This window comes from Argiope bruennichi, chromosome 4, assembly GCF_947563725.1.
Source record: "Argiope bruennichi chromosome 4, qqArgBrue1.1, whole genome shotgun sequence".
NCBI classification, from domain to species: Eukaryota; Metazoa; Arthropoda; class Arachnida; order Araneae; family Araneidae; genus Argiope; species Argiope bruennichi.
The window spans coordinates 80,446,613-80,473,140 of record NC_079154.1 but is presented as its reverse complement, the minus strand read 5'-3'; the positions used below and the strand labels follow the sequence as shown (position 1 = coordinate 80,473,140).

Genomic DNA, 26,528 nt, shown 5'->3' with positions numbered 1-26,528 from the left:
TTCAATATCAAGGTACATGTAACTCGTTATTAAAGGTAGAACTAAAATATTAACAGCAAAATGATCATGCAAATATAAATAATTTAATATATTCTCCTTGTTCTTTTCCAATTTTTGTAATCCATTGGATTTTTAGAATCATTTGGATATAAAAACCATTGTTAATTAATTTATAAGTTAAGTCACAATTAATAAAAGACAATTCCCTCTCAGTCATCTTTAATATAACGATGTAAATGAAGATTTGTATTCCAAAGTCATAAAGAATTTCAGAATTATAAAAATGAGATTTTATTTCATGTTTCTTAATTTAAAATAAAATCTTGTATCAAAACGTTTGGAAGAATAGTAATAAATAAATAAATAACGATGAAAATTGGAATAAAAAATGACTAGCAAATTTAAATATTTTTAAAAGTAACATGAAATACAATACAATGATTTTAAAAATAACGGCATTGGTTTAGTTATGAGGACTGTAAGATAAAACAGTCTTCTTTGTTTGTAATAATTTTAATAATTTGCTTGCAACTGGAGAAAATTCATTTTTCCACTCCTGATAATAGTCACAGGCTTTGTTTTCCACTGTATTAATTTCATCATTATCTGTAAAATAATATAAAAAATACTCAAAAAATTGAATGAAAATTATCCACTCCACCTAACGCAAAACTGATTTAATATTTTTGGCAGCATATTGTATAAGAAAACATATAATTAACAACAGTTCAATGATTAAGCCATAAACTCAATTAATCTTATTAGAAACTAGCCGCCTTTGGCGACCAGTCGGTTCGCCAATCTTAATGTTCGTTAAAAATTTAATTATTAAATATTTTATGCAATTCCTATTTTAATAACTTCTTCATCAAAATATTTTAAAACTTCAAATTTTGATAGTCATATAATTCACTCATAATATTATAAAGGCCTTCAGTCGTAACGTAATATGTATCTCTCTAAGTTTCTGTTAGCTCCCGTAGAATTTATGCTTTAAATTAAAGTAGAAAGGATGAATCTACAATTATTTTAATAATATTTTTTACTAAAACAAAGCATTTTTTATAATATGATTACTGAAAACAGAGTCACTGAGCGTTTAAACTTTATGGGCACTAAAGAATATATATCTTAATTTATGTAACATCTCAAGAATTTGTTAACAAAATTTTCTCAGATTTATCATGAGCAGATCGATTAATTAACAATATTTAATTTTAAATTCATCAAACACTAAGAAAATAAACAGAATCGTTTAAAATAATCGGTCTAAAACAGGTTAAAATAAACTACTTAAAAAAACGATGTACTTAAAACTATAAACATATACAAAAAATATATAACTAACATAAATACAATTTAATTACAAAAGCCCACAACTAACCTAAAAATAATTTAAATTAAGTCTGCATTCGTTGAAAATCCATTGAACCCGTTTTCAACAATCAGAACACAATGCGCATGCGTGAATTTTCAACGCCAGTTACTTTAACGCAAATGCGTGAATTTTTCTACGCCAATTGGGATGCTATGCAGATTAGAAATTTTTAATTTCCTTTATTCTGTTTTGTTTTAAATCAAAAATACTTCAGAATAAATCTCAAAGATCGATTAATTAATAACGTTTAATTTTAAATGCATCAAACATTAAGAAAATAAACAGAATCGTTTGAAATAATTGGCCGAAAAATGTTAACCCTAGCCTCTTTAGTGTGGGGGGGGACTGAAGCCTTACTCATTTGGTGGTGGGGAAAATGAAAAGATTTTTTTTGGCGGGAAAGTTAGTTTGTAATTAATAATTAAAATTCTAATTAAAAATTCAAAAAAGGGACCCCAGGTGCACATTGCCGACCTCCAAGGTATACATGTACCAAATTTGGTATTTGTAGGTCAAACGGTCTGGCCTGTAGAGCGCCAACACACACACACACACATTGAGCTTTATATAAGTATAGATAGATAATGAAAAGTTTATATTCATTATATTTTTACTATAGAATGTTTATAAAAGGAAGTTTTAAGGTAAGAGACGTATTTCTGGTAAAAGGTAAAAGAATATTTCTCTATTTTAAAAACGAGCTAATTTAGCACATAAAATTATAAAAGGAAAGCCTATAAAGTGAAACCTAAGAATTAACACTTTTGTGAATAAACTTGTTCCGAATATTCCTGTTTCAGAGGACATTCTTTGTGTTGATTTACAAAAATACATATGAATTTTCGAATGTATTCTTACACAATGGGCTTATTCTTATACCTATCTCATCAGATCTTTTAATTTCTGTAACATAATATATTTACGAAATAATTCATAAGAATTTTTTTCTAACCTTTTTCACAATCAATGCAAGAAAAGAAAATTTTATTTGAAAAAAAAAAAAAAAAAAAAAAAACCTTTTCATTTGGGGGGAAAAAAAAATTGTTCTTTAAGAAGTACATGTAAAGAAAACATATTATTAAATTTTTGATCCTTAAAAATTAATTGCTACCTTAATGGTAAATAAAAACCATATGCACTGTCAGTAATCATATTTTTTAATCGAAATTCATCATAAAAACGTTTGAATGTTTAAAAAAAAATTGTTAAGCTAAATTAAAATGCATTTGCTTTTGATTGCATTATATTGGATACTATATCATATGAGTTCAAAAGCATTACAGGAAAGCATTCCTCCTCTCATCAGTATAACATTCTTACAGATTCTTATTCTCTTTACTCTAAGTAATCACCATTACTGACTCAAACAATGTTAAAAAAAGGAAGGACTAATAATTTAAAAATTATATAAAACTTTTCTGTTCTTAGATACTTAATTATGTAAATATCCTTTAAATGCTATAAAATCCAAAATTTTAAATTTCATAAAATTTAATTATCTATTTAGGTGAGTCTTGCAATTTTGTTGACAATCTTTCTAAATTTGCTAACACGAAATTATAGCAAATACTTTATTGACTTTTAATAATATAATGAAAACAGGTTATGTGTGTATGTTTTTAAATTTATCTAAATACAAAAGGAAATCTTAATTCCTAGATGCAGGAGGGGTGTCACTCCACTCAACGAGTAACAACTGCAGTTGAACAAGGTTGCTTCTTATCTACCCAGCTATCTGGTAGCTTACGGCTACTAATCAGTGTGACCTAGTGCAATTTTGGTGTTATTTTAACTTATTCACAACATTTATAACTTACTTATTATTACTTATAACATTATTAACTTAATAAGAACTTACAAAGAGAATAGGACAAGTATTTCACTAAATGCTGTGCTTCAATTTTAGACACATGTGCAATGCAGCCATTTTCACCTCCATAGTAATTCCAAAGAACTTGGCATAGCAATGCGCACGTTTTCCAGTCTCTATCCGCACAAAGATGCAATTTGTGGAGAATCCTAAGGTATAAAACAGATCAGAAATCAGTTAAAATTATTTTTATTTTACTGCATTTATATATTTTATAAATTAAAAAATCAATATTAAAGAAAATTTAACAGTAATTTTTAGTAAAGTACAAAATAAAATTTAAATGTGTAGCCACCTAAATTCAATGAAGTTAATTTCAAACACTTTAACACCATAATATTTAAAAATAAGAGAGCTATTATCTGTATAAATAATGTTATTGTATTCGTCAATAAAATTTGATTGTCTTTTATAAAGTCCGATTATGTAATATTTTCTGAAACAAACAATAATGAGTAGATATTATTCTTTGATAATAAACATCTCATAATTTTAAAAATATTAATATTTTCTTTATTGTTATTTTATCACAGTTCATGTTTTTGTGAGCAGCTGCGTTCATCCAAAAACATCTATATTTAAAATTATTGGCAAAGTCAAAGAGTTAATCCTCCAGACAAAATCATTGCACAGATTTCAACTATTTTTATTTCATTTAAACATAAGATCACCAATGATATCCTACTCTCAGCCATCGTCCATTTTCAAGAAAAATCAACTTTACTTAGATTCGTCATAAAGAAAAATCTTGATGGAATTTCCTAATTCACAACTATTAAATAAAATATTTAATATTACCAGTTTTACCACTTTTTATTTCATATGTAAACAAGTTATTTAGCAATGAAGATGATTCCTTAAGGACTAGTTGTAATTTTGCCCACACATATAGAAATTATTAATAGAGCTTAGCAAAATAAGTCTGAAAATTCAGATAAAATAATTAAAATAAAAAATTCAAAAATAAAAATGAAATCTGAAAGGCATTATGCCAATTACTTTGTGACACCTTGTTCTTGATAAAATACTTCACGAGAATTTTCATCAATCAAAAGATTCATAATAATTCCATATGCAGCAATACAAAAGGCATTTTCATCCTCATCTAAAAGTTTTATGAAGGCAGGTAGAACTGAAATGATACAATATAGTTCTTCTAATAATATAAGAGAAAAAAATAAAATAAATAAATAAAAACATTTATATTAATATGTAATTTAAGGATTCCTACTTATTCTCAACACTAGTAAAAATATTTACAAGAACATTTATTTGTATAATATAGTATATTATATAACTCTACTTTTATTAATTAATATTAGACATTCAAAATCACTGAGTATAAATAAATAAACAAAATTTTGGAAAAAGAAATGAATGACTTGTTAACAATGTCATGATTAATAAATAATAAAAAAATATTAAATGTTAATGTGTCTAAAAATCTAGAACTTAAAATTTAGTACATTTGTCATTTTGTTGCAAAATAAAAAATTTAAAAAAATAAGGAAATTTTCAATTTTTTTTTATTTGTGTTAAAATTTTAGAGTTTTCCAGAGAATTAAAATGTTTAGAAATGTTGAAACAATGACAAATTTCTTAAATTTCAAAATGGTATTTAATATCCAATAATAAATAGCACAGCAATTAAAATGAGATGTTAACTGACTTTTAAATTATTTCAATCTCAAAAAAAAAAAAAAAAAAAAAAAGTCAGCTCTATATCTTAAATAAAATAAATTAATCAAATTAAATGAAACAGTTTATACAGTATATTATTTCTCGGATAATGTCAAAACTTCTTTATTTAATCTTGTCAAGGCTGGTGAATGAATGAAGTATAAAATTGTCAATTTTGAAACAATTTTTAAAAAATGTTGAGAAAGAATCACTTAAAATCCTGATTTTTGTTAGCCTAATAGCAAAATGTCTTGGCAACTTACTTTGATAAAATTTCTTAGATATAAGAATAGTAATATAAAAATAATTGTGGCACAGCAAGAAAATACTTTGAATGAATTTTTTTTAAACTATTACGTAAAAAAATACATTTCCTGTTAATAAAATCAAAGGCAGTCTAATACTACTTTTAAAAAAGCTAGAGTTTTAAATATTTACTTATTCATACAAGCGTTTTCCCGAATGTAATCCCTGACTTCAGACGATCTTGTCAAATTTCGAACCACATTAGCAGCTTCAAGTCGTACTTCGAATGAAAAATCGTCCTCGAGAAGAGGTATGATTGCTAGGAGTAAATTAAAATTATACTCTTACATTCTAAAATTTTTAACTAAGACTCTAGAATCTTTATAACAGTTTATATTGATGTTTAGTGAAATATGTTTAAACATCTAAATATAAATTACTTTCAATAAATTAATGATGTTCAACGCAGAGAAGTCAGAATCGTATAAAAAAAGTCAGTCTATATAATGACTGGTAACTTTACATACTCATTCACTTAAGTTTACAAGTTTACTGAACTGAAGGAAAGTACATCAAGTATAAAAGTATTGAAAAATAGGAAACAAATTATATAAGCATAAAGAAAATTTTCGTTCTACTTTAAAGATACAATTTCTTTATCTTACTATGCAATACTGTAGGCTGTTGGCATTGTAATAATTTGATAATCAAATTCTATTACATAGTTTCACATATTCTATTTTTTTCTTTTATGAAATGTAATATTTTTGGGAACTTACTTTCAGCTGTTTGAATGTAAATCTCTGAATCTGATTCCAGATAGTAGCTGATATTGCTAACCACTACTAAAAAGGAATAGATAGCTATTCCTGCTTCAGCAGAGCCATCCCTCACAGAGTAAGCATCTAAAACAGAAATTCATTTAGTAGACATAGTTCCAGTCAAGGTTATTATTATTGTTATATAGAAAGCATAATTGTTTATAAGAAAAAATGCATTCAAACTCTTATACACACAAAAAAAAAGATATTTATAGTATAAATATTTAAAGCATTTTATGAAGTATATGAAAAGTAAATATAATAATTGCCAAACACTTCAAACTCGAGATTTTAGTGAATCTTCATCTTTTAGACTTCTCTGAATTTGAAAAACCCATTTTTAGAATTATGTCTTAGTCGGAGTTAGAAAAAAAAAAAAAAAAAAAAGGTATCGCTTGGATTAAAATATGTGGTCTAGTCATCAATTTTATAGGTTTCTATCAAATTCTTAACAAAATCCATTCAGAGAAAGTTTATATGAGTGGCTGCTTGAATATAAATGAAGACATTAATTTAAAAACTTAAAGAACTAGATGGCGTAAAGTTTGATACACAATTTTAACAACTGAAGTATAGATCAAATTTGAAACAGAATCTATCAAAGGGTACACGTCTGTCGACCTGTTACATAAGAAATACGCATACACATTTTTCGCGTGCATGTGAAAATGCTAATTCAAAAATGCAACGGCTTAAATAGATGAAATATGGTATGGGTAATGGATCTTGTTACTAAAAGTGTAATTCTGCATTAAATTTTTTGGGTTTTAATCGGTCGATAAAGCGCAACCCAAAATGCACATTCAATTTCCTTCAAATTGCTGACAGCAATAAAAATCTGAGCATTCATGCTGTTCATGGTTCTACTTAAGATCAGCAGTTGAATGCTGGGAAGGGGAAATAGCTCTTTTATTAGGGAAGTATGTAAGAAAGTTTCAATGAGACCACTCCTGCTGATTTTAATTAGTTTCTTTAAATAACCTTGCAAAATTATATATTAATAATGCAGTAATTAAATCCTTATTTAGAATCCATCAGTATTTGATTTTTCCATTTCCTTTAATCAAATGATAAATTATCTGGTGCTCCAAATCAGAATAAAAAATAAAAACAATATCTCTCCTCATTTCAAGAACTCTTACATTTTTCGACTACTTTATATAATGTAAATATTAACTTGTAATTTTATTTAATTACAAAGTAGCAAATTCATAATTAACTTTATAAATATAATAATTTTTAAATCTACAAATTTTTCGAATAAATACTTAAATATATTTATAACTCTTTCATAGATTTTAGTTCGACATGCCAGTATGACTGTTGAATTGACAGTGAAATTCAACATTTGTTTCAAATTTATGTAAATTTACAGATATGTTAAGCAAATTTATAGATATGCCATTGATAAATATAAACTAAAGATAATCCTTGTTTATTTTTATTTCTGCAGTTTATAACCCATATAGTAATAAACAAAAAGTCAAAAACGAATAGATGAGGGAAAAAATCCCGTTTTTCAAGATCATCAACTTCTTATAAGAACTCCAATTGTTTTGTATATATAAATGTAATGCTTTTTTCAGGTAATAAACTGCAATTGAAGAAAAGTTTTGCACTAATTCCTTAGTCAAAAACTTGACACTTGTAATTAAAAAAAATATTTTCTTCAAAGATAGTTTTGTGACAGTATAATCTAAATCAATTTATCAATTTTTAAGTACTTTATCAATGACAAAATGTCACATAGGAAGAAAGGCATATAGGAAATTTGAAAGGTAAATTTAAATTAAAAATAAAAATGATATTTATACAAAAAAGCATGCAAAAAAAATGAACAGGAATTTCATTTAACAACTGAAATATATTTATCTGAATTTTTATTAAGCTTTTTATTTGATTAATGCATACACTAAAATATATGGGGAAAAAACTGAAGTTTAAAATCCCAGCATTTTTATAATTCAAATATTTTTGAAAATATGTTCAAGCCTTCATCAAACAATTATACAAAATATAGGGAAATCATATATCTATCTTTACATTGCTTCTAAAACTCATTTATTTCAAAGATACAAATGAAAGAAAAATTATCACTTTTATCTACAGAAAGAAATACAAATTTTCAGCACACATTTAATGCTTTTTAAAACTTATGAATAAACAATACCCTTTCAGATATTGTATTTAAAAAATTTGATTAGGTACGATAGAGAAAACTTCATTTTTAATAATGATAATTAATTTACCATTTGTTACTAATAAATTCTATTTGATTAATAAATCATTTCCAAATTTTTTTAACACATAAAATGTTAAAGATTTTTTTTAAAATCAATAACTAGTTATCTTCAACATGAAAATAAATGTTTAATCATGTATATGTAAAGACTGACATTGGTTTAAGAGTTAAAACTTGAAAGCATAATCAAAATAGCTTATTGAACAAAGTTAAGAGTGCAATAAATAAGTAGGAAAGTGAGGATGGTTCACCTTTTGTGGAATCTGAAGTTAAAACACTAGCTCAAGCTGCCTTATTTTATTAGCAAATGTAATGTGAAATTGTGAATACCTAAATATTCTATTAACTCACCAATAATCGCCAGGAAATTAGAAAGCATATTAGGGTGTTTTGCCAAATAACTTCCAGCATTTGGATGCAAACATATATTCGCAAATATGCATAATAGCTGAAAATATATAATTGTAAACATATAAGCAAGCAATCCATAAACAATTTTATAGTAAAACTTTGAAAAAAAATTTGAGTAAAATTCAAGAAAATGCATGCATGAAAAATAACTGAAACATAGATTTTGATGAACAAAACATTTCAGGAATCTCATAAAATAAGATATATTATATTTATAATTTGGAAAAAAAAATCTCCAATTAGCTCTGCATAATCTTAAACAGAATTTGTAAAAAATTATAGCTTTAATCAAGATTAAAATAAAAATTAATCAAATAGAACAGAAACGTTATATCTTACATTTTGCAGCCACTTTGTCCTTCCTTTTAAGAATTATATGATGGGTAATTAAAACTCATTTATTTATTGTTTCAAAAATTAATCTTTTTTTGAAAAAATGCATCTCTAATAAATAATGTCTACTATTTATTTTTATAAAAAATTCTTCTTATACAAAATAAAGTATATCTTATGAATAAAAAAATTCTTTCTCTGAAATAAAAATAAAAAAGTGCATTTTAAATTCTAACAAGAATTAAGAAGAAAAAGAAAGGGAAAAAATATATTTTTAGTACCTTAAGTATGACTTCAAAAATTTGGTGATGTAAGTTTCGGTCACCACTAGACGCTGGAAATTTTTTACTTTGGAAACAATCAGAAACAGTGTCTTTAAACTAAAGTGTGAAAAATTGAAAAGTAATATTAGTAACATAATATATGAATAGTTTATTCTAATTTTGGTAAAAGAGACATATAAATTTGAGAAAATGAATAATAAATAATAATATTTCTTATAATAACAAGTTAAGTCTTAAATTAAATCTCAATTTAATTAAAATAATACTCACAAGTGAAAAATAAATTAAAATATTATCTAACTTATGGAAAAGGAATTTCTCTAATATATATTTACCTTTTGTTCTTTGATTGTGATTATGTAATTATCACGTCATTATTATAAATTTTGTAAAATAAAATTTTATATGCACCTATCATTTCTTTCTCATGTTCACCCAAATGGTTTTCTTAAATTTTGTTGAAATTCCCTCAATAACATTTTATTATTGTAGATAATTACAACTTTGTAAACTAATGAAATATTATTGTTGATAGCACAAGTTGTTCCAATCAAAATTAGAAATTAATACAAAAATATTAAAATTTGAAATTTTACTGCAATCATGCATTTCTATTACTAATAATAGTTACAGTCATTAGAAGTTCAAAATAATTGATTTATAAGCCTATATAACATTTCTAATGTGCTATTCTTCTGTTTTGCTGATCATATTTTTAAGATACAAAAGTTGCAAGATAAGAGATAATATCCGAAGTGTGTGTCAATTACTTACAAGCAATATTTTTTCCAATAATAAAATTTAAAACATATTTATATAAAAAAAAAATTGTTAACCTCATTGATGACCAGCATTTTTTTAAAGAAAAAAAAATTATTTAATCTTTTTTATTGATTGTATTATATAAAAATTTCGACAATAATTCACTAAGAAAAATATATTTAAACTCCTTTTACTAAATTTTTTTCCGAAGCAGCTTTAAATTTTTTAAATTGAAACAATTCTAATTTAAAGAAAAATTATGCATGTATGTATACTTAACAGTATACAAAGTCTACAGCCTCATTAATTTAACAGAAAAAAGTAACAAAATTATAAATGTACTGAGCTCTTATTAAAGAAAATAATTTATTAAAGATAATAATTTGTAGCATGTATATAATATCACAGGAAATCAATGGATATATTTTCTAATTATTTAATACAGGAGACAGTCGTAAAGAGATCTACTTATTAATATTCAGATATCAATATACTAAATGAGGTAGAAAGTTACCTGAATGTGTTCACTGATGTATTCTCCTAAAACGACCAAAATAGAGCTAAAATTTGTGGACCACACAAATATTTGTGCTGTGTTGTCATTCACAGATACCAAATTTCCAACAATAAATGCAGTTTGCAAAGTTATGTCCTAAAAATATTAATACACAATGAGAATTAGTTTTACTTAAAATGAAAATTAGTTTTACTTAAAAAATTTATCTTTTAAAGCTTTAATGTCCTGAAAATAAACTGAGCACATCTCATTTTTAAAATATTTAACAAAATGTCTATCTAATTCTTCCTTAACTGTCAAAATTAATTGCCTTTTCAGAGTATCTATTTTCCAAAATGAAACCTGCATATAAGCTCTCATTTCCTAGTTGAGGCTGAGAAAAAGTTAACCAAATGTAAAGTTCACCACAGTAGATACAAATTGCAAGAGATTATATCATTATCATGGACATATTAATATTAAATCATACAGTTCCAACAGACTGGTTGAGTACAGGAAGAATATCATCAGATGATTTAGAGAAAGATATACAAAATAAATGTCAAAAGACAAAATTTCAGAAAAATATCAATTTCAATCATATCAATTATTGAGCTAAATCTATCTAAAATAAATTTTTAAAAAGATTAAATTAAATATGATAGTAACATTTAGAATGTTTTACTTCAAGTGATGAACTGAAATTTATATGGGTGATAGTTAAATTTCCTCATTAGAGAATCTTTTGACAATTTTAAATATTTTATGTATTTAAAACATATGGTAAATCCAGAATTTCTATCATACCTAGCATACATATAGATAATCAAAATAGCATTTTAGAATATAATACCCCTAAAAAAATTTATTTTCCTTGAAAAATTAAAGTAATATTTCAATATAAAATCAAAAATAGAAATAAATTTAGAGCTTCTGTTAAAGCAAAATTTTGGGTGAGAGCAGTTAATCAGTTAGTTGTTATAATGGGTACTCAATATTTTTTAGTCATACATGAAATACCTACTTGGCAATAAAATAATCATAATGAATGAATTATTTATAAAAATGAGGGAGATTTTTTTCCTTCTACTTTTTTGTATACTCCCACAATATTACAATTTTATCTTTTCTTTATACATAAACAAGTATATACAAATAAGTATAAACTATGGAGCATTACCTTTGAATCAACACTGGTCCAAAATTTTGCACGGATCTACTAATTTTGCACTAATTAATTACTAATTTGCACGGATCTAATTTTGATGTAAAGACAACATGTCAATTTAGTTAATTTAACTCATTATATTTTTGAAATGTTTTGCTCACATATATACAGATAGATAGTAGTTTCAAATAATTTAATAATATTTTTGAATAATATTGTTCAAATCTAAAAATATCAAAAACACAATTGTCAAACACAATTTTTTTTTTTTTTTTTTTGAAATTGCAATACTTTTACCCTGAGTGTAAAAAAGGATAAGAAAAGCAATTTATTTATCGAAATAATAAACAGTATATTTCAGAAAATTATAATCACTAACAACAGTAATAAATTTATTAATAACTTTACAATAAAACTAAACACTTACTATACTAAATCTATGAGTCACCAATACTGACAAAAGCCCAATGAGATCATCTTTGCAGCATCGTGCAACAGCTTTACATCCATCCTTATCATCTATAATTTTACTTGAAAAATAAATGAGGTTGATGAACACACCAAACAAAATTATAATTATAATTGCACTTATTTTTTTTTATCTAATATATTACAATTTCATGTTAGCAAACTATAAAATAGCAAAATGTGAGGGGGGGGGGAACGATAGATGGAAGTCTGCAAACATTCTATAATATTAGGGGAGGCGGAGCCATATCTTTCTTCGATATTATAGTGCATACAAGAGTAAATATTATATTGTACACCTTGATATATTATTTTATACAGTCTGATAGATATATTTTGCATAGCTCATAAATAAACCTTAATTTTTATCTCTGCATGAAAATAACATCATCAATTAAGAATTTATTAATCAAGATTCCCTGAAATTTATCATACAAATTAAAAGAACTACAGATCATATTAACCATTAGATTTTTTTAATAGAAAACCTGAAGTAAACTTATTTTTAATATTTCTTTTGGATTAAACATATAATTTTCACTCGATTCTGGCAAACGATTAGTATAACAAGCATAATTAAAAATATTTCAATATTTAAAAGCAAGAATTGATTAAATTCAAAGAAATTCGTTCGAATTAAAAAAAGTATTCTTACCTTAATAAACATACTATAAGATGAACATTTTCTGGATTTTGAGAACAGTTTAAAGTTTTTAAAATTTCTGTTAAATTTTCCTCTGTTATTAAAATTTCCCACATCGTCTTATCTTCTACCAAATTCTTTAGCAAAGTCATAACCTAATCATGCAATGAGAATTAGAATATCTTATAATAAAAGTACTAATACTGAATTATGAATGCATTTTAAAATTTGGTAAATTAAAGAGTATAAAATTATATAGACTGGTGAAATTTTAGATTTTAATTTAAATAAAACTACAAATGAAAATTTTAGTACCCATATTTTGTAGAACAATGCAGATATCAGAAAAATAGAAGGATCAAATCCCAACATTAAGTGCTAGAAATTTTATATATCTTGAATTTCCTAATTTTTTTTTATATCTTCAGCATAAAAAATTAGGAAAAGATATAAAAATTTTAAATACATAATACTTTCTGATTTTAAGTCGAAAATAAATTATAAAATGCATGAAATCACCTATAAATACATTATATGAGGAATTTTTTTCAGCCTCCGATAATTCATAAAAAGAACAAATTGAATTTATTACCAAAAGTTATGAACAGGCATAGGTACTTTTCGATATAATCAAAGTGAAGACAGTATCATATCAGTGTCAGCGGCATTTGACATATCGAAATCAAGTTTCTTATCTCCATCTCAAGTAATACTGTTGCCTGTGATGCGAAATGGAACTAAATATTCCTTTAAAATTTGTCATTAATCTAAAAACTTTGGCCTTAAAGATAGTTCTTCCGTTCAGGGAAAAGATAAAAATCACTCAGCTTTAAGTTTTTTCCTCGCTGAAGAAGGAGTAGGGACAGAAATATTTGCAACAGAAGATCAAGTAGTTCGAAAGAAATGGAGGATGCAGAAATCTCAGACAATGAGCTGGTCAACCAGCATGGAAAAATGGCTAATGGAGGGTGAATACTTAAGCATCCCTGCTCTATATCCTTTGCTTAAATGAAAATCAAAGAGTTTTCAGATTTCTAATAAGAATTTTCAAAGAAACAATCATCTCACATCATTTGCCATCAACTTTCTTTGAAATGGAGATCAGAAATCTGATTTTATGATATGAAAAATGTCTGAATTTTCTTGACAATCATGTCGAAAATTAAGCCTGTTTGTACATAACTTTTGCCAATGAATTCATTTTGTTCCTTATGTTTCTTTTTTTTGAAATGTGAGGGTGCTTGAAAAAAAAACTGCCCTTGCATTATAATTGTCAAATTTATATAAATCAATACCTTAATGATTTTTTAATGATCTATCAATACCTTAATGATTTTTACAGAGTCAATTCAATTAAATGCCACAAGCAATTAATCTAATTCAATCATCTTATAAGTGACATATATTTGAAAAAGCAAACTGGAAAATTTATTTTTTTAATTAAAAAAATAGATATTCAAATGTAATAAATCACAAATTATAATACCATATAAACAATCTCATCACATCTTCCATCACTTTTGTCACTGCAAGATGCCTAATAAAGAAAAATAATTCAAAAATAAATCCAATATATATTTTTTTTTTAAAAAACCTAAATTAGATATTCTGTATTCCTTTGTCCCAATTTCAGTATAACTATAATGTTATGGTTTCATATATCAATAATTCTTAAAGGTGCAGATAAAAAAAAATTGACAAAATTTATATAGCAAAATAATTATGCTCCTTTAAATGAAATTTTTACAATGAAATATGCATATTTAAGCAATGATTTGCAAATAATTTCACCAATTTATTTGGAATTCGACATTATCTTGAACATAACAAATACAATTGAATGGATGTAAGTTATATGAGAAAAAAATGTAACTGTTTTACTAGTTTTATGCCTTGTATATAAAATAAATGGGTTTTCTCAATATGAAATTCAATTTTTCATTAACTACATTACAGTAGTGGTAAATCAAAATATTAAAAAGAAATATTTTGGGAACGTTGATACCTTTGTTATTCAATATTATATGCAATTTATTCCTGAAATACAGAATGACATAAAGCTAAATTTAAGAGAATTTATAAGAACATCACTATTTTGGAGAAATTAATCTAGAGATAAATAATTACAAACATTATTAGAATTAGAGAATTAGAGTAATTTTAAACAATTGCTTATGTTTAATTTTAGATAAGTCACATTCAAAAACAATTTTAAAAACAGGATGCATTATTTTGACTTATTTTAAGCAATTATTTAAATTTCATTTTTATTTTCATATTAGAAAATTTAAAATAGAGTTTTGAAATAAATAATGACATGCAAAACTTTCTAAATATTCTAATAATGAGTTTTAAAAGTTCCACAAAATAACAAAACCCTTTTATTTCATCAAAGTAAATTAATTAAATTATTGTTAACAGAGGAGATATTTTTATATTTGCCAAAAATACAAATGTAAGTTTATTAAATTTACATATAATTGAAAGAAAAATGTTATAAACATTAAAATGCTTGTAATTTAATTTAATTTAAAATATAATTATATGCATATAATTGGATTTTACATTAATTTGTATACATATTTGTCATGTTTTTTGCTGTTATTACATGCTGCACAGCTAATCTGATGCTTTCTCATAAAACATTAAATTTTCCACATGAAGGAAAAAAATAGCTTTAAGGTTAAATAAATTCTTTTCTTTGAGAAAAAATATTATTATTATTTTGTTATGCCTAATATTTTATTAACTTTTTTAACTGATGCTAGTTGTCAGCATAATGTAAATTGGTTCAAATGGTAGCTTTAGAAGGATAGAATGTCCAGATAAATAAGAAAGTTCTAAAAAAATCAATGATGTGATGAAATTTTTTCTCTCCTCCTCACTCTTTAACTTACAAAGTTATTTGTGCTTGCAAATACATACATAAAGAAAATAATTTTAAAAGCGATTAGAAAAAACAATTTAGAAGTTCAGTAATATTTTATTCTCCATATTTCCTTAAAAGTTTTGAAAGAATCTCCATTTTTATTTGAAGCTTTTTATTAAGAATTGTGATAAAATCTTATTTACTACTGAAATATACTTTATTATAATAAATACATACAACTTTTTAAGATTTTTAAAAAAATATTATTTCATTCCCATCTTACCATGAAATTTGATTCTCTTAATTGATGAAATAGAATATTGATGTAATTTTCTTTCTGTTGTTTCTGTACATTTTCAGAAGTTATAAGTATTTGAAGTATTCTTATGCCATATAATGCAGCATCTCCATTAGTCTCAGCAGTTGTGTTATAAATAGTCTCTATTATTGAGTCTAAAAAAATAACAAAAAAAAAATATGATCGCAAAAAAAAAAGTTAAAAAAATTGTTACAGATGAGGACATAAAGGGATATGAAAACTGATCTAACTTCATAAAATCTGATATTAAATATAATAGTAAATAAGTTGCATTATATATAATGCAATTTATTCCATTTTCTGCTACATATAGTTTATCTTGATTAAACATCTTATAAGAATAATTTTTGTACAATTATTTTTTTATTACTCTTTTATATATATTCTCCAAATGCAAACAAAGAGAAAAAAGACATAATGTGCATCTTCAATACAATTTAGTCTCTTACAACATGCAGTTCATATTTTACAACAAGCAGTTCATATTTTAGTCTAGTGTATAATACTAGACTAAAATATACTATTCTAAATATATTCTGATAATGAGCAGTTAAAAGCTATTTTAAATTTTAAAAAATATATAAATTATCAATTCTTAGTAAAATATAATTATTTATAAAACCATGCATCATAACATATGGAAGAATTCTATTTATTAACTATTTAACTTACCAATTAGGTCAAATTTATTTAGTTCAATTTCCTCATCTTTTAACAATTTTGAACAAAGCTTGAACACACTGCATAAATTTTTTTCCTTAATTCTCATCTGAAATATGTGCAGCATAAATTTGTTTTCCATGGCATATTTATGTCATGTATAGAAATAATAATAAAAATGAATCCTAATACGTCTTTACATGAAAAAATGAAATTAATTACATTAATTTATTTTCATGCAATTTTCCATAATATATAAAATTTTATATCTATCAAGGTAATGATTCAGAGCTGTCAGTTCTTTTTACCATTGTAGAAACAAATAAGAATGATACATACAGAAAGAACAAGATATTCATTACAAAAACATCTTGTTTGGTAGCAATATTATAAAATCAAAATATTTAATCATATTTCATCATATATATATATATATATATATATATATATATATATATATATATATATATATATATATATATATATATATATAAAGAGAAATAAAATTTTAACTTCCTCTTAGCATTTAAAATTGCAAGGGTTTTTTTTAATGTTCTAAAAATTTGTTGTTTTGCAACTAACACTTAAATAAATTTTATCAAAATATAGATAGAAAAAAAAGAGCTTTATGAAATTTGGTGATACATACTTTCAGCAAAAGTTTAACAATATGCAAACTCAAGACTGGGAAATTTGAATCTAAAAGGCGGAACAAAACTTTTAAAAGAGGAATTCTGTTGTCATGCATAAGTAAAAAGACATTTTTCTCCTCCAAAAGATTGAAAATACTTTTAACAATGGAAACAACATCATCTTCTTTTTTCTTACTTCCTACAAAGAGAATGGGCATTTGTATCATAAAGCATATGGTTAATACATGCTTCTCTAACAAGTCTTGTTATTTTTAAAATATTGCTAACTACCCTAAATATATATATTAATTTCAATATAATCTTCTAAAGTTGAATTCAAGATGTTTTGTTTTCTTTCTTTGTAAATTAAAAATAATAAGCAGGCATAAATTTACAAAAAAATGATAGCATAAAAAAGAATAATACTTAATACTATAAAAAACTTCAAATGATTACTTCTTATGTCATAAATAGGAGTAATTTTGTAATGAAAACATATTCCCAAAATATACTTTTTGAAATATAGTTATTGTTGTATTTCCTTTTTAAAAATAAAATTTACAAAAATTGATGCTGCATTTTTCTTTTTTAAAAATGAACTACTACATTTTACAACATACTGGAATTTTTTCAGTTTTCCATTGTAAATGACACTTTCATGGAAATTTCAAAATAGTGAATCTAAAATATATAAAAAATAGTTAATTCCAGATTATATGATTTCGTTTAATTACTATACTTACTTCTTGGGATGATTATATTAGAATTTGTATAAAGTAAATTTGGTTAATTTAATACTTGTCATTTATTGTTTTTAATTGCACTGGTTAAAATAATTTGTTTAAAGCATGTTAATCAATTTAATCAATGTGTTGTTAAATATTAAACTATATTAAAATACTTAAATGATTGATTTAAGAATTTTGGAATTAAATTTTAATGACTTCTTTACTCAGCAAAGAAAGATATTTAGTTCACTTATAACTATAAAATAATATTGTAAAAAAAAACTTTGAACAGAAAATATAATTTAAAAAGAATTTAATTTTGACTCTGTTAACTCAATTTAATTTTGACTCTGTTTAATACTCATTTCACAATTTAAAAATATCTAATAAATCAAAAATAGAGGATTTAAGTTCTCTAAGAATTATCATAAAAATTTCAAATATGCAAGCCCTGTTAATCAAAATTTTTATTGATTTTAAATTTTGAGCACTACAAAAAATGCACTAACAATAAAAAAAATTACTGAAAATTCAAGATTTATACTGTATTAAATCATAAATCAAATTTTAAACAATCTGTAAAGTCAGCATGAAATTGCGTCAAAATGCATGTTTTCTTAAATGGTAATTTATAATTATGTTCATATAAGTAGTATATTTTTTAATGAATACAAACATTTTATTCGTATAACAAAACTGATTTTTGGTACTATAGATATTGAAATATAAAACAAAAATCACATCATCTATATTAAAATTGCTAATTTCTTGTCATATTTATATGCTATAGGGCAATGTTCCTAAACTGACAAAAAGTCAGATTATTTCCATACTTTTTTTCTATTTATTAAAAGTATAGATACAATTTACACAATTTTTATGTGGTTAGCAAAACTTATTAATACTGATATTTTGAACATAAAAGAATGAAGATTTGACAAATAACAGAGCAAGATTATGTTACAATTTGAGCAAACCTAAAGCAATTTTATTCCTTTAAAGTAACAAGGAGAGAAAATATAGAGAGAGCAAAGGAGTAATTATGCCATCTTGCATCATACTAGTCAATATTTACCTAACATGACATATTTTTCCAATAAAGGCAAGGCATTATCAAGCTCTTTTGAAATTTGATCTGAAAGATTTTGTTCTCCAGTGGTTTCATTTTCAGTACTTGAAGAAATATTTACATCTAATCTATAAAAAAAATTAAAAATTATTAATTTGATGGTAAAACAAGATTTTTAAAAATGCAAATAGTGAAGACAAAGGCTTAAAACCTGATTAAAAAAATGTAAATTTATAAAGCAAATGTTTTTTTTTTTTAATTTAGTGATCTAAAGCAAAACTAATTTATCTAAAAAGATTTTGCTTGCAATTATAAAATACATACTGCTTGATGTGAGAATAATGCCAATGACAATAAAACTAGTATATGCAATAATTTGGATAAATATTAAACCTCCCTAAAAGTTTTATAAGCAAAAAAAAAAAAATAATCCTGCATTACATTTTTATGAAATGATTTTTACCGATAAATGATAAAAGTTCTATAAATATCTTATATTTAAATATATTGGTTAAATGCAATTAAAGAACTAGGACTCTAATCTGTATAATCAAAAATAATATTGTTGCATCAACTTAACTAAATACTCACTTACAAGTATTACAGACATTGAACCCAGAAAGTACACTACTCAATTAGATATTAGTTTAAATCAAAAACTGAATTTAAGGCAGTTTAAGATTATTAATAAAAACAAAACATGCTTATTCATTTTAGAAAAAATTTCCCCATATGCTTAAGCAATGAAAAAATTAGTAGAATAAAAAAATGGTGTAAAAAAGGGGTATTTGCAGGATGAAATATATAATTCTTGCATTAAAATAAATAATTTGGTATACATAAAATCAAAAAAATTTCGTTAGTTTCACGTAGTAGAGTTTAGATCTTTAATTTGTTGAAAATAAACATCTTCTGATAGTACAGACAACTAGTTTGAGTATTTAAAAAATTTATTTTAACCTTTATATACTGCTTTAGAAATTTATTTACTAATATCATAAAAACATAAATAGGAGCTGCTATTTTAAAGTAGCAAATTATTAGATAATACCAAAAATATTTAAAATTAATACTTGGAACCTTTCAAATAAATATTATATTATTCAACAGAACCTTTCTTAACTTTATAATAAATATTTTATTAAATTTAACTGCAAGATAATAGGAAAGGAAAATTAAAGCTTATTAAAATAAAACTTAGTAGTTTATAGTTTGTTGAACTATTACAATTTCAATGAGATCATCGATTATGATATTTTAATCATTTATTTTAGAATTAATTCAAGAAGTTTCTCATAACTTTCTCAGACAAAATGCAATTAAAAAATTTTAATTTTATTCTTATACTATGACGATATTCAAGGGATGCTTTTTAGGAATCATTTTTTATAAAAATATGATTATTTTTTTTTTAATTTAAAGGAAACTTATAATACATTTTTCAGGTTTTAAATGGTTATTACTTTGTGAAAAATCACAATCGTCAATCATTTATCTATAGAAATTTGGTCAAATGTATTTCAAAAGAAAGATCACAATTATTTCTATCTAAAATTAAAATTAATAGAAAATTTACAGTACTAATACATTTTTAAATACACACTGTAAATGACTGTAATAATCACTTTTCTTAATAATATGCACTTTTCCTAAACAGAAATAACCTTGATATTTATTTAAATATAAAAACATGAAGCAAAAAATAAGTTTTATTTTTTTTATCAATTAGTAAATAATATATTGTGTATTCAACTAACATAAAGCCATCAAAGTTACTGTCAATGATAATAACTTCTCTTAGACTGAAGATTACACATGAAATTCATTGATTTAAAAAAAAACAAGTATGTATAATTATTTTAGAGAAAATGCATATAAAAAACCATATTTGTACATATAAAATAATATATAAAAGACCATATTTTTACATATAAAATAATATATAAAAGACCATATTTTTACATATAAAATAATATATAAAAGACCTTGCATATAAAATAATATAAATCTTTAAATAATAGAATCAAAATATAATTGAATACATATTACTTTGCATCAGCATAAGGTTTTAACTCTTCGTCAATATAATTACAGCTTGCATCAGATAAAATTGTAGACTCTTGTTTTTGTAATAGCTCTTTAGGTTTAGAACATATTTGCAGTTTTTCTAAACTACCTGATAAGCCTTTTAATGTATGAATACTTTTCTTCTCATCACCTTGCAAGAAATTAAAAGAAATAGGTTAAATATGCATATAAAACAATTTTGCAAAAAAAAAAAAAAATCTTTTATATAGTGAAATCAAAAAAATATTGCTAAATATTTCAAAATTCTTTATTATGTTAATTGTCAAAGTAGACTTCAGATTTTGAACTCTGAAAGCCGTTTTGATTCAATCCTGTTATATTATTCTAAATTTTAAATGCAGAGTAGCTAGTAATATTTTGGGGGGGATAATTTATATTTGACATCCTGGGCAACAGTATGAAATATGAATTTTTTCATAGTTGGCAGTCAAAGTATTTTTTTAATTCCTCAAAATTGAACAAAATTTTAATGAAACATTTAAATTTATTAGAAGAAGAACAGTACAAATTTAAAGTCAGACTTTTTTTATGAAATGATTAAATAAATGAAGATCTAAACATTGAATATAAAAGTAGTACAATAAAAGCTTGATTATCTGAAGCCAAACTTGAAGTTTGAATATCTGGAATTGTGAATTTTGAAAATTATTGTTTTTCTACTCAACTATTCCTTTTTTGCTTCAAATTTTTTAATATTATTTTGTAGTAATTTTTGATAGTTATTGTAGTAATTTTCACTAACTTTTTAAAATCAATCAAGATACATAAATTCCACACAATTAAATTGTGAGCAGCTTTAAATTTTTATTAAAATTTATAAGAAGTAAAATAACATTAAAAAATGTGGGTTGTTAAGTTCAAATTTAGAAAAAACAAACACACTGATTAAAAGATTTTTTTTTATTTCATTATGTCAGTAGACTAGTAATCTACAGATAAATATAGATATTCCAGTCGCCTATCATGGAATTTGTCTTGAATTAAAAATATATTATTGTGTTACTGATGAAAATGAAAAAAAAATATTACTGAGTATCACAAATTTTTAAATTTTTTAGCAGGTAAAAAAAATTATATTAGAGTAAAAGCACAAAATACAAAAATATATTTGATGGATAGGAAATACATTTTTTAAATGAATAGAATGTGCTGAAGAAGAACTTAAAAAAATACATTTAGTATATTGTGGATACTGGTCCAAAACCACAAAACTGTAATAAATTATAGCAACAATTTTATGCAGTTTCAAGTTGGAACTAATGATACAATATTTATATTATAATAACAATTGAATCTCCTTTTAAATGCAGTCAACTAATATTAATGACATTTTATATTTTTAAGAAATTACATCCCTGCCATTTATAAGCAACAAAGCAAAAAACAAAATATAATATTTAACTCTTAATTTTTGATCGATATGTAGTGTTATGCGGGGAAAAATTATAAATTATGTGTCACTGAATTCTTCCAATTTCGATCAATATAAATGTATCTAACATGAAAATTAACAAATTATCATCTGTTAAAATTTTAAGAATCTATTGTCATTATTATAATTTTAATATTCAATAATGCAAAACGTCTATAGAAATTTCAGCAATCCTAATTATAAAGAAAAATATAAACAATGCATTTATTTACTCACACTTGTCTTTTAAAAATAGTTTTGTTAGCATTGTAAATCTTATAATATACTCACAAGGCAAAGGGGGAAACACAGTAAAATTTTCTTTAAACAATTTTGTGCCAGAATGAGAGCTTTTTCTATCAAATAAAACTGGTTTGCACACAATTGGCTCCAACTTAATATCAGCATTATTCACCTAATTATTGAAATAAATTATTAAATATTAAAGCAGAGATAAGGGATTAAATTATTTAATTTGAAATATCGTATTCAGAAGGCAGAAAATAAATATTATTTTTTTTAAATATACAGCAAATATTCAAATAAAAAAAGTAATGACAGAACTAATTTCAAAAGATTCTCAAAAATCCATAAATATATTTGAAATTTACACATAGAGCCATAATAGCAATTTTCTCATTAAATGCTAGTTTCATTGGATACAAAACCATTCAGGAAAAACAATAAATTAATTAATTCAAAAAAACAAAGCAAGAGGTACAAAATTCTTAACATTAAAAACTTTTTTTTTGAGTTTTTTGCATATATATTTAGTAAGATGCATGCCCATTATATAAAATAAGGCTTTATAAAAGCTTTCAGGGTAAAAAGTAATGAGAAACTAATAAAGAATATAAAAGAATTTCAATTCGAATATATGAAATCAGAAGAGAAGCAGAAATAACACATTGCTTTCCTATAAGGTTTAGCTATAAAAATAACCTTGCATCTGAAAACTTCTTTAACATTTTTTCCCCTAAAATCCTAAAATTCTTTTTATCAAAAATTTAACCCAAAGTATTAATAGCAAAGGATTGTTAGTAGTCATTGCAAGGTATTCATATCCAAAATTGGAAATTAACAAAAAATCATTCAGCAATATATTTTGCAATGTTTAAGTTGTTATCTTGAAGTTGCAAAATAAACAAATAAATAATCAACATTCTTTTTAAAGTATTCTGTTATATGAATAAAAAGAGTAAGTGACAAAATGAAATTCAATTTGAGATTTTAGTCACATCATCAAATGAATTGTTTTATATATTAAAGCATAATAATGAAAGCTACTTCAAAGTTTTGCTGATTAAAGTTGATTGAGCTTTTCAGATACAAAAAATATTTATTTTAATTAGAATAAATATTAGTAACAAAAAATTAGAAAAAACTAGGTTCACTAATTTTTTATTTCTAGTCAAAATATATTTTAAACCAAATAGGTAATGTCATATTACAAATTTTACTTTTAATAATTTATTTATGAGTCGACTGATATTTTTAAAAAAATGGTATTTTCAGAAAAGTTTCAGTTTAATACAATTTAAAATGAAAAATATAAATAAGAAAATAGCAAATAAAAGTAAAGATTTACTTTTTGAGATCTAATGGGTGATAATGTCTTGCTTGAAAAATTAAAATGTTCTTCATGTTCATATTTTAAAGACTTGGTGCTGAAAATCAAATGATTTTCTAGTTATTGATATGCAATAAATAGATAAACATTACAAATTCATAAAAATTACATCATATGAACCAAAATGCAATAAAAGTGCACAAAGAACTAGTATTACACATACATGTTTTTACAAAAATCCTAAGGACTTTTGGTTACTACTTACTTTATTGCAGCAATCCAAGTGAAAAAAAAATCTTCATATGCAAAGGGTTATAAATGATAATTATCAAAATTTATTCTCATTATAAACATTAAATTTTAATTTAATAGCAAATCAAAGTAACTAAATTCAGAAAAACTATACTAACAATCTTCCTTTCATGAAAATATTAAGAACAATTTTCATTACCTTGAACAACTAGATGGTCTAGAAGACAACTGTAATTCATTAAAAAATCCAGATTGAATACTATAAAGGAATGAGCAAAAAATTATTAAATGCCACCAATGAATATTTTATTTATTTAAAACAGAAGAGTTTGAGAACTTAACAATATAGAAAACATTTTTTTTTTTTTTTTAATTATGCTTATTGAAACAAATGACACCCATCAAAACTTTGAGGATGAACCATATAAATTCAAAACAAATTCACATGTTTTAAATTGAAAAAAATTATTTATTTTGAATCAAAATTATAAATTAGCTTTTAGTTATATCATTTACATTATTCTTTGGATACAAAATGATTTTCAACAGTTAATTAAGAAACAATTTTTCTATAAATTGCTTCAAATATACAAACACAGTGCAAAGTAAAACTTCAGAACAACAGTTTTTGAACATATCATTGCTCTTATCCAAGAAATTTATTTGTATATTTTCTTTTTAAGAATCTTATTCACATACTTTTTCTAATTCCAGAATTATTTTTACAATTAACAAAATTTAATTTGAAAATCTTTATTGAAAATGGAAGAATGTTTTTAAAGTGCTATTAAGCTTTTATTAGATGTTTAAAAAAATAATCATTCAAGATCTTTTGAAAGAATTAAATTGAAAATATACTTTGACCATAAGTTAAGCTTTTTATGACAATTACTAATTATATTTTATTTCATAGTATGATACATATATTCTATTATTGCCAATAAAATGAATACTAGAAAAACCAATAATCACTTAGTTTATACTACTTTCTTTAATAATATCTATGTTCTTTTTGCATTATTATAATTGCATTTGGCATTCAATGTTTACAATTTTTTTAATTAGAAAAATTAGATTATTTATTAGTATTAACTATTAACTAGTTTATGGATATGTGTACTAAATCAAGACCTCGTAGTGTTATCGAAATACTTTATCGATAGGCATAGGTCGGAAAAAAAATAAAAACGCAGACATGCTTCTATAACACTATTAAAATATTTTATATGAAGAAACATTCAAAGTCCTACTTTCTGGTACATAATGGAGTGGACGGACGTCGCGATTCCATTCTTTTGATCTCCGCTTTCGTTTCTCTTATTATTTTCAAACTCCGCTTTTGATCCATTGGATGAACATAAAATGGCAAAAAAGAATTATTCTGAAACATATCTCCCATTTTGCTCCCACAGTTCACTGCACAGCGATCATAAATGAATTAATATAGTGACATTTTTTTTTTTTGGTAGTTTCGCTAATGCAAGACAAAATATATCTATAAAAATTACTGAAACAGTAATATCATAAATAAATAAAGACCAAATCGCAAGTTTCAATAAGTAATAGGCAAAAGTAAGATTCTTAGCTTTCTATTTCGTTACACCAAAACATGTTTCGTTCAAATATTAGTGCTTGCGCGGTTTCTATGGTTACGACGGTTTCGGAAAATGACTGCAATTAATTTCACATTAACCGTTGCTACGTTTAAAACCATTTCAGCAAAATACTACATAAGAGAAGAAAAAATAAATAAAAATATCCGAATAAATTTCAGTTTATTTTGAATTTCTTAATGAGATTGTAATAAAAAAATGATAATAATTTTTGATCCGAATATAAAAATCGCCCTCAAAGCATATTGGTGAAGGTGAAATGATTGAAGAAAATGTCGCATTGAATTGATTAGAATCTTCTTAGAAGCAATGGTGATTTAGATATTTTTAGATCCTAGATACTTCACATTATGAGACACGATATTTAATAAACTGTTCAATTTAGTTTCACATTCTAACGCATTTCTAACAAGTTATTGTTTTATTTTAGCTTACTTTTTCTATTTTACTTAACAAAAGTTATTTAGGTTTATATTTAATTTTCATGATTCTAAACTAACCGGTATCCATATTAT

At 23.9% G+C, this 26,528-nt stretch overlaps 1 protein-coding gene across 2 annotated transcripts; it reads right to left on the bottom strand.

The window, feature by feature from the left end:
• Nucleotides 1–344: 344 nt before the first annotated feature.
• Nucleotides 345–26,040, bottom strand: LOC129966506 (uncharacterized). 2 transcript variants are annotated; one of them, XM_056080940.1, is made up of 20 exons: nt 25,651–26,040; nt 24,600–24,659; nt 24,167–24,245; nt 22,870–22,993; nt 21,129–21,297; nt 19,086–19,207; nt 17,300–17,481; nt 16,663–16,759; nt 15,955–16,124; nt 14,289–14,339; nt 12,815–12,957; nt 12,119–12,221; nt 10,542–10,679; nt 9,263–9,361; nt 8,589–8,685; nt 5,954–6,079; nt 5,377–5,493; nt 4,248–4,380; nt 3,237–3,397; nt 345–606 (listed from the first exon to the last, which is right to left on the bottom strand). In XM_056080940.1, exons 1-20 carry the CDS (start codon nt 25,797–25,799, stop codon nt 464–466), a joined length of 2,463 nt encoding a protein of 820 aa, XP_055936915.1. In that variant the 5' UTR covers nt 25,800–26,040; the 3' UTR covers nt 345–463. The 2 variants fall into 2 exon arrangements, 1 of the variants encoding a protein (XP_055936915.1); XR_008784264.1 differs by lacking the exon at nt 345–606 and having other exon boundaries at nt 3,273–3,397; nt 5,367–5,493.
• Nucleotides 26,041–26,528: the final 488 nt, after the last annotated feature.